The sequence below is a fragment of the Macaca thibetana genome, chromosome 8 (genome assembly GCF_024542745.1).
Source record: "Macaca thibetana thibetana isolate TM-01 chromosome 8, ASM2454274v1, whole genome shotgun sequence".
NCBI classification, from domain to species: Eukaryota; Metazoa; Chordata; class Mammalia; order Primates; family Cercopithecidae; genus Macaca; species Macaca thibetana.
This window is the reverse complement of record NC_065585.1, coordinates 91093226-91102592: the sequence shown is the minus strand read 5'-3', so window position 1 is coordinate 91102592 and position 9367 is coordinate 91093226. Positions and strand designations below refer to the sequence as shown.

The 9367-nt window shown below is 42.1% G+C and overlaps 1 protein-coding gene across 1 annotated transcript; it reads right to left on the bottom strand.

Annotated features, from left to right (window-relative positions):
- Positions 1–2398: 2398 nt before the first annotated feature.
- LOC126961427 (translationally-controlled tumor protein-like) lies at positions 2399–3552 on the bottom strand. Its single transcript, XM_050801813.1, has one exon. It carries the CDS (start codon positions 3432–3434, stop codon positions 2916–2918), a length of 519 nt encoding a protein of 172 aa, XP_050657770.1. The 5' UTR covers positions 3435–3552; the 3' UTR covers positions 2399–2915.
- Between the last annotated feature and the right edge of the window lie 5815 nt (positions 3553–9367).

Here is a 9367-nt window from a genome sequence, read left to right as displayed (position 1 = left end):
GCCATTTTCCCAACCTCATACCACCAGTAGGTAATGGAAGAAGTATTTGATTCCAGGCAGTCTGGCTCCAGAGCCTTAACACACAACCACCAGCCAGCACAGCCTCCCTGGCAGATTCAAGTCCATGCGTGCACTGAAAGGCATTCAGCAATATCCCCCAAGAGATGCTACATTTTGAAAAGAGCTCCTGGCTTTTGGAGTGAAATTCCTTTAGGCAGCTTCAGCTATCTTCAATGATGTGCACGTTCACACACACACAATCCACACACACAAATATATAAATACACACACATGAAATCACATACACAAGTATACGAACATATGAATGCAATAACTCACACAAATATACAAACACACATGCAATCACACACAAATACACACATGCACATACACACACATCACATACACATAGGGCAATCACACACAAATACAGAAACACACACATGCACATACACATATATGAGTGAATGCAATCACATACACAAATATACAAACATACACATGCAATCACACATACAAATGTACACACACACATGCACATACACACAAATATGTGTGTATGCAATCACACACACAAATATACAAACACACACATGCAATCACATACACAAATATACACATACACACACACACCCCTCAACTCGTGGCTAAAATTGCACTGAAAGATTACATCAGCTTGAGGAAGCTATTAAAGCTCTGAGTCTGGAGACCAAAACAAACAAGCCTGAGACAAAGCATGCCACAAACCTGCAGCACCAGGGGAACAGCCAGCTAGTAGCAAGCACACCACTCTCCACCACCCTTACTTATTCCCACTGTTCATTGAACTAATCAATACACTAGACCTTGGAGGGTTAACAGAACTTTGAGAGGGTTGGTTTTCTTTTTTCTTTTTGTTTTTAATAGAAAACCAATCCCACCCCAGAAAAACCTCTTGCTTCCAGATTGGGGCTGTCAGTGTCGAATGAACTTCATACCCACGGGAGAGAAAGGCAGCCCCCAGTGACTGCGCACATGTAAAGCAGTGTGCCTAGCTACAACTCATGGGTAAAATGGAATCAGTCTCAATATACCAGATCTATAGAAATTGAAGGCTCATATGGAAAAAAATATGTTGCAACAAGAAATGTAAAATGTGTAGGAGGAAATTGAGCTCTTGACAGAGAAGTGAAACATTTTCTTAGAATTGTTGGAAACAAATAGTTTCCCACCTAATATAGCCTTCTCCCTATCACTGCAGAAATGCATCCAATTTCTCTTTTATGTTAAAGCAGTTGACATGCTAATTTTCACATCTTGTATGATCTTGAAAATAAGAACAAAATATTGACTATCCACAAAAGTATCTCATTCCCTTGGCCCTATGTAATGAGAGTTAAAGACACTACTGTTCTAACATAAACTTAAAGAGTTTAAGAGGCGACAAAGCAATGCTGTGGAAATAATTTAGATTGAGAGGCAAGAAATGTGGACTTTAGTTTTGAGTCTAATGTTTAATTGGAAAGCAATTTCTCTAACCTGTACCTCAGTTTCCCAAATAGAGAGTAAAAAAGCCTTGGATTCTATCATCTCAGCCCTTTCCTAGCACTGGAATTCAGTGATTCTCTCCCAAGATGTTACCTTGAACTTACTTGTGAGAGACAAAGGCCATGGGGCTTGGAGTTTCAGACCTGCTAAGAATTCTAACTCTCCTGCTTACCAGCTACGTTATCTTGAACACCTTCGCCTTAATTTCTTGGTCTATAAACTGGAAATAATGGTGCAAGCATTGTGCAGATTGCTGTGAAAAGAAGTGTGGAGAATGGAAATGCATCTATCACAATATCAGGCTAATGGCTGTCACATGGCAAAAATGGAAGAAAACCGTGTGAAAGTGGTGAGTGGTTGAAAACAGATGTTTTGCAGAAAAGTAGAGGAGAGTGGAGGGAAGCCTGTGGGGGCTGGGTGGAGGGAGGTAAGGCTGGGAAGGGCAGTGGTTGGGAGTACCATGGAGTGGAAAAACAGCTCACTTCAGAATTATGCTAATATTCTTTCTTTTCTAAAAAATTTGAGGAGCAGAGAATTTGAATATCTCATTTGGTATAACCCAAAGATTTGGTCAAAATGAATAAATACATGAATACAAAAATAAAAGCTACTCTAGAAAATCTGGAAAGCCCTAAAGCATGAGCTGCTAAATCATGAGCTGTGGCTCTATATCGAGATATTTGGCACATTGTTCTCTAGAGCCAGGATTTCCCAGACACTGATCTTCAGAATCCTGCTGCAGAATCATCTGGAGTGCTTGTTAAATATGCAGAACCCCAGGACCCACCCAGACCTTTCAATGCCGAATTTCTAGGGTGGGCACGGGACTGTGTTGTTTTTTTTTGGTTTTTTTTTTTTTTTTTTTTTTTGCTTCCACTGAATGAGTCTCTTTTTATTTTCTTGGTAATCTCTTCCAGTTAACTACTTCCGTTGTAGGTGATGAAATGGGTAAGGCTCCACACTTCAGATGTTGGCACTGCTATGAACATGGTCTTTCCCTTTATTGCAACTCACAATCAAAACCTTTGATTCTTTTTTATATTCCAGTCCCAGAAGTAGTCTCCACTGTAGAAGTTAATTGATGAGTAGTAGCCTACAACCAGGCTCTAGCTCCTCCAGGAACACTACAGGATGAATTTAACTATGCATTAAACTAAAAGGCATTCTCTCAAATATTTGAGTTTAAATGCATTTTATTTTTAGACAACCTACATGACATGTTTTTCTTAAAAACAATGCCTCCACTCCAAATAAATCACGGTCAAAATAAATGAAGAGCTCAAGATGACATCAGTCCCATTTGTCTTTTAAGTCCTGGTGTTGTGTGGATGACAAGCAGAAGCCAGTTATGATGACAGGTGATAGATCCAAAGTAATTGCCAAATTTGTTAACATTTTTCCATTTCTAAACCATCCTTAAAGAAAATCATATATGGGGTCACACCATCCTCACGGTAGTCCAATAGAGCAACCATGCCATCTGGATTCATGTTTTCACCAATAAATAACTGGTAGTTTTTGAAATTAGCAAGGATGTGCTTGATTTGTTCTGCAGCCCCTGTCATAAAAGGTTTTACTCTTTCTGGTCTCCGTTCTTCAAGTTTGCCTTTGATTGATTTCATGTAATATTTGATGTACTTCTTGTAGGCTTCTTTCGTGAAACTTGTTTCCTGCAGGTGATGGTTCATGACAATATCGACACCAGTGATTACTGTGCTTTCGGTACCTTCGCCCTCTGGGCCTTCAGCGGAGGCATTTCCACCAATGAGCGAGTCATCAATGTTACCTTCTGTCCTACTGACCATCTTCCCCTCCACCTCCAGGCACAGCCCGTCCGCGATCTCCCGGATCTTGTAGATGTCGGAGAACATCTCATCGTGGCTGATGAGGTCCCGGTAGATAATCATGACGGCGACTGAAGGGAGACGACGGCGGCGCTAGCTTAGCAGGAGCCCGAAACTCGGAGCGAGCGCGGTGCAGCCGGAGCGGCGCTCGGGGGGAGGGGGGAGCGGGCGGAAAAAGGGGACTGTGTGTTTTCAAGCAGCTTCTTAAGTGACTCATGCACACTCCACTCTGAGAATCACTATAGGACAAGATTAAGGAGCTCCTACTGATCAAGCAGAGATTTCCAATAGGCCTTGTTGCCCTCATTGCCTGTCCGTTTTAGTACAGGAATAATCAAGGATTTTCTCCAGAGTAACATGCCTTTGCAGTCTTTTTCTAAGCATGCAATGCCACAAAAGCCCTCTATCCCTGGAAGGTTTTTCTGTGAGCTTGTCCAAGAGAACTTAACAGTTTTCCAGACCTTTAAAGTCAAGTTTGCCCTCTTTCTCTCACATTAACACATATGAGCATTTAGGAATAAATAGTTAACAGAAAATTCAGAAATGCTTACAACAGGGAGAAATAAATTATTTACGTTATCTCTAAATGCTAAATAATAGAGATTTCTACAACTCTGATGGCTTTGTGTGGGTTTTACAGATAACCATGCGTGGAGATTTTGTTGGAAACCCAAAGAGATACTCACAAATCATAGCCCACATTTCCATCTCTGCCATCACGACACAAAGCCAATGTTGCCCAGCAGGCGGCACAAGGAAGCACTAAAGTCTCCAGAGAATGGTGAGTAATCTCTGACTGAACAGAGGCTGACAGCAACCACTTTAAAAGGCTAATCTAAATGTATGAGCCTTTACCCTTTGTCTGTTCTCTGAATGTTGATTCCAGAAGATGTGCAGCAGAGATGTGCCACTTGCGTTTCCTAGATAGATGTGGAAAGGTCAAAGCATTTGTGGCAGAAAACAATAACACTTGGGATGAAGCCGATTTAGAAATTACAAGATGTCCTCTGACACTCTTTTCCTTTAGCCAGATGAATACCCTGGTTTGCTTTTCTAACCCCCAGTTAATACTTTGTAGCCTTCAAAGGGCCTTGGGTTCAAGTTCCCTATCAAGGGACTTCCCTAAGAGTGAGTGGGGAGATCATTCTGGAAGAAGCACAGAAGCAAGTTTGCAGAAATTTAAGGTGAATTTAGAAGATGAGGTACTGAAAAGCAAGACTGATAATTTTCAAATCATTCACAGTAGATAAGTAAACATGGGGAGCAACTGATTATGGAAAACCATGCAGGTGAGAGGTTGATGTCACACACCAAGTTCATGCACGGTCGCCTCGTGTGTGGAAAGGATCCCTTCCAACTATATTTTACATCTCATCAGTGGAATTCTTCCTCCAAGTCTTAAGATGAAAAACCTCCCCAGAATCACCAAGTCATTTCAAGTTTACAAATTCCAAAACTCCAAATAAATGTTTCTTAGGGAACAATAAAGCTCTGATTAATTTTTGATGACAAAATATTAGGAATCATCACTGTGATCATTGTAAGCCTATCTAAAAGGCTTAAAGCTTGTCATTCATTACGTCACATCCTACTTTACCCAATCTTACAGAAGAAAAATTAAGAAAAGATTAATTCTTAAATACGGAGAAGTGACCTCAAATCAACTCTCAATAATCCAACTAATGGGATATAATAACTTGGGAAATTCAAAATAGCAGATAATTTTTAAAAATCTATTTACTTTTGTATTTTATTAGGATTCTTTTAAATTAGTGCATATAACACATAAAGTATAATAAAACTCTTTAAATTACATATTATGCCCCTTATCAGATAGTAAGAAACTGTAATTAAATAAAGAAGAAAAAAAGATTTTTCAACTTAGGAGGAGATGATACTGAAATACTCTTCATTGTTATTATCCAAAAATAAACGTGAGGAGCTGAATACTGTAGCTCAGAGGAGAAATTGCCTATTGAACAACAATCCAATAGTTATTAGGGAATATTCTGACAGCATTTCCAGAATTTTAGCACATATACGTACAGATATGTTTTATGAGCATAGCACACAGGTCACACAGCCATCCTGAGCAAGAGGCACACCGAGCATCACCATCTTCAAAGAGTTGGGGTGGTTGCTGCTAGGCTGAGACCACAGAGCAGGAAGTGCCTGGCCAAGACTCAGCACCAAGCTCAGCCTGGGATCTGGTACTCACTGCACTGTGGCGGGTGTGTCTGCATTCTCATTATGCCAAGAATATTATCATTCTCAACCAAGACATTCACAGGGAACATCAAGGACTGTGGAAAAGTTAAGGTACTCCAATGCTCACTGTTCCGTATATTTGTCCTCACTGTATTTTATTCATTGAGCTCTGTGCTTGTGCTAATAAAAATAAGTCAAGTGAACAGCTTTCACTGAAACTGTAGTGAGAAATAGCACATCTACAAGTCATTGATATTGCTTAAACTTTGAGTGCATTTCTTAAAGCTTTTAAGGCAGTTGAGAAGTAGATTGCAAAGTTCTTCAGTTCCCCAAATCAGACAAGCTGGCAACGTGACTCTCCCCCCTAATAGGTTCTGTGTGGGGAATGAGCTTGTGCTTACACCCACTTTGCCTTGCTGGAAGTAACAGTTTCAGGCTTCTTTCAACATAGTTTCTCCTTGGATAAGAAGGATGGAACAAAAGACTCACAAAGCAGATGGCACAAACCCCAGGATGCCAGGCAAAACTTGTGGCCATTGCTTCCTCTCCCGTTTCATCCCCATGATGAGTGAAATGCACAGCTGTCACTCACCACAGGCCACTAAGTAAACCTCTCTTCTTTGTCACATTGGCCAACTCTGCACAGGCACAGAGGAAACACAAACACATCCTTCAAAACATCAGGATGGGCATTTGCCTCAACAGCCTAACAGCAAATGCCCACAGACAAACCATTCCACCACAGGGGCCTCTGGAGAGAGCCGGCAGAGGTTTGTTGGAGATCAAGTCAGAGAGACAGGATGATATTTTGTTCCAAATGGCTGGATTAGGCTGGGTTCTAATTCATTCTCAAATGTCATTCCCCTCCCTCAAAATTGAGCATAAACACCACACAGCACCACCCTGCACTCAATACCACAAGCCAAGAGCCTTTGAAGCAGGAGGAGAGGAAGGGATGGCGAGAGATTGTTTATTATCTCGGGTGGGGAAAGAAGGGTGGGAGATTGCTGATCCCCCTCACCTCCACTAAGGGCGGTGGAGTCTGTGTTCTCCTGCTCACCCCAGTGCAAATACTACACTCTCTGGCATACGCAGCTTGGCGCTTTTTTTTTTTTTTTTTTTTTTTTTTTTTTTTTTTTTTTTGAGATAGCGTCTTGCTCTGTCACCCAGGCTGGAGTGCAGTGGTGCGATCCCAGCTCACTGCAACCTTTGCCTCCCAGGTTCAAGTGATTCTCCTGCCTCAGCCTCCTGAGTAGCTGGGACTACAGGCTACAGGCACACGCCAACACGCCCAGCTAATTTTTGCATTTTTAGTTGAGACAGGGTTTCACCATATTGGCCAGGCTGGTCTTGAACTCCTGATCTCGTGATCCCCTGCCTTGGCCTCCCAAAGTGCTGGGATTACTGGCATGAGCCACTGCACCCAGCCTGCAGCTTGGTAGTTTTTAATAGCAGATAAAAGAGCACACTGCATGGCTTGTCTTATAATGCAAAATTGCCAAGCTCGTGGCCTCAGCCTCCAGGAAATCTATCGTTTCAGAAAAGTCTTTCTTCGTTCTTGAGAATGATAGTGACTTCATGTGTTGCATCCAGATATCTCTCTTGGTCACCTTGCAGCTTCCTTGTCCCTGGCTCAACCTGTCTTTGGCCATCATTCCTCCTGTCCACAAATCAGCCTTAAACAAATAAAGCTCTATTTTGAGGGATATTGCAGGAAAAGTCTACCAAGTTGCTTTATGAGGAAAATGCCAGCAAATAATGATTTAGATAAATTTCTTAAAACGGGACTGTAGACAATTTTGCACTCAAAAATGTTAGGGAAAGAGGGGGAATAGGGGCCAAGGGGAAGATCTCTAGGAAAGGATTTTCACTGGCCAACCCCTCCAGGACCTCTGCGATTAAACGGACACCCAACTCAAGTTGACACGTGGACCGCCTCCCTCAACATTCGTGAGTTTCTCCGAGTACCTTCAGGACATGGGGTGCTACTGCAGAAAGCACAAAGGAAAGGCTTCATTAAATCACAGCCTTTGAAAGTGACTGGGGAATGTAGAGACCATCCATCCAAATCCTTCATGTCACTGGTAGGGAAACAGGTGTAGAGAGGTAAAGAGACTCACCCAAGGCCACAGAAGTAACTGGAAAAGATCATAGATGTGAGTTTCATCTTGACCGTAGGGGTTGGAAGCTCTGCCGAGCCACCTACACATTGCCAGACTCAATTCATTTCAGTTGCACTTTAGCTCAGCTACAGCTCCCAGCAGCAACTTGGTAGCACCTGGGAGAAACAGAGAGAAGCTAGCAGAGATTACCACCCCCTCCCCCGCCATCGTCTACCAAAGTCAGCCAAACTCTTAGAATAGAGTCCAGAGGATTGCACCTGTTTTTCCTTGTTTTTTTAGACATCCACTGTTTGACCTAATATTTTCTGAAATGGCTGTATTTTATCTCTGTCCTTTCTCATTCTCTTCGGTGAGGTCACTGAGGCTGTCAACTGGATCACAGCACCTTTCTGTGAACACTTAGCACACAGTGTGGAGGAAGGAAGAAGTGCTTGTGACTCTGAGCCACCCTAGCAAATGGGCAGTGCTCTAACTCAGAAGTCCAGAAATAAGTGAAATTTGAAGACCACAGAAAGTGGCCCAAGGAGAAGGACAAACATAATTGGAAGGAAATGAGCCAGCTGAGAACAGTCGGAGAAAATGGGGAGTGCTCTATTCTCTATTGAAATATCAGGGCCTACAAGGACTCCAATAAATGCCTCCAAGTTGTATTGATGGTAATGGGAAGCTATTTCTCACTCCACTAAGAACGAAGATAGAGATGTGAAAAGAAATAGGAACTGAGATGAAGAGGGAGAGAGGACTGAATGGAGCCGTATGTCTGTGTCTGTTTAGAGTGGTTTTAAAGCTGGCTGCTACAGCGATTTGGAAACTATTGCCCTGGTTTCAGAAGTGAAGGAGGTCAAGCTCCAGGGCATGTTGTATTAACCTAGACTCAGAGCCAGCCCTGGCTCAGCAGCTCAGCACCCAACGCCTTCTGGAATCTGTCAGCTGAATTCGTCCTGCTGCTCCACGCTATGCACTTAGTCTCTCTCTCTCTCAGTCTCTCTCTCTCTCTCAATCTCTCTCTCAATCTCTATCTCTCTCTCTCTTTTTCTCTCTCTCTCTCCCTCTCACCCCCCAACACACACACACACACATACACACACACACACACACATGCTCCTTGGAAACTGTTGCATAAGAATAACAGAATAAATTCTATTTTTCTGAATTGTATTTTTAAAGACACAGGAAAAAAGATAAGATTCGGGTACTTTTATATCCAACAAGTGATTTTATAAAGAGTCAAAATAAAAATGAAATGATTTTCAAGAAGAAAGATCTGATGGAATGAATGAATTAGAAGGGAATTGCCAAAGGAAATGCTGATTAGAAAGATCCCCTAAATCCAGGAGCGGAAATAATTAGCCAAGATATGAGCTGAGGTAGCTCCATTGGGAGATTCAGTTCATAGTCACGAGAAAGTACACAGGGGTCGAGAGCTCAGTATCACCACCCAGGTTGGCATATTCTTGGAGAAATGGAAAAAGTGGTGAGGAAACAAGGATAGAAAATCTCAGATTTAGAAACAGAGTGTTGACGCGGCAGTTGACATTTTCACTTTTGATGACTAACTTGAGCCACGTGTCATGAGCAGGGTGGGCTGTTAACACATCTATCTGTAGGTTTGTTTTTAATTTTTTTCTTCAATTCTTGCATCAAAGGCTTATCAGAAAGTAGTAT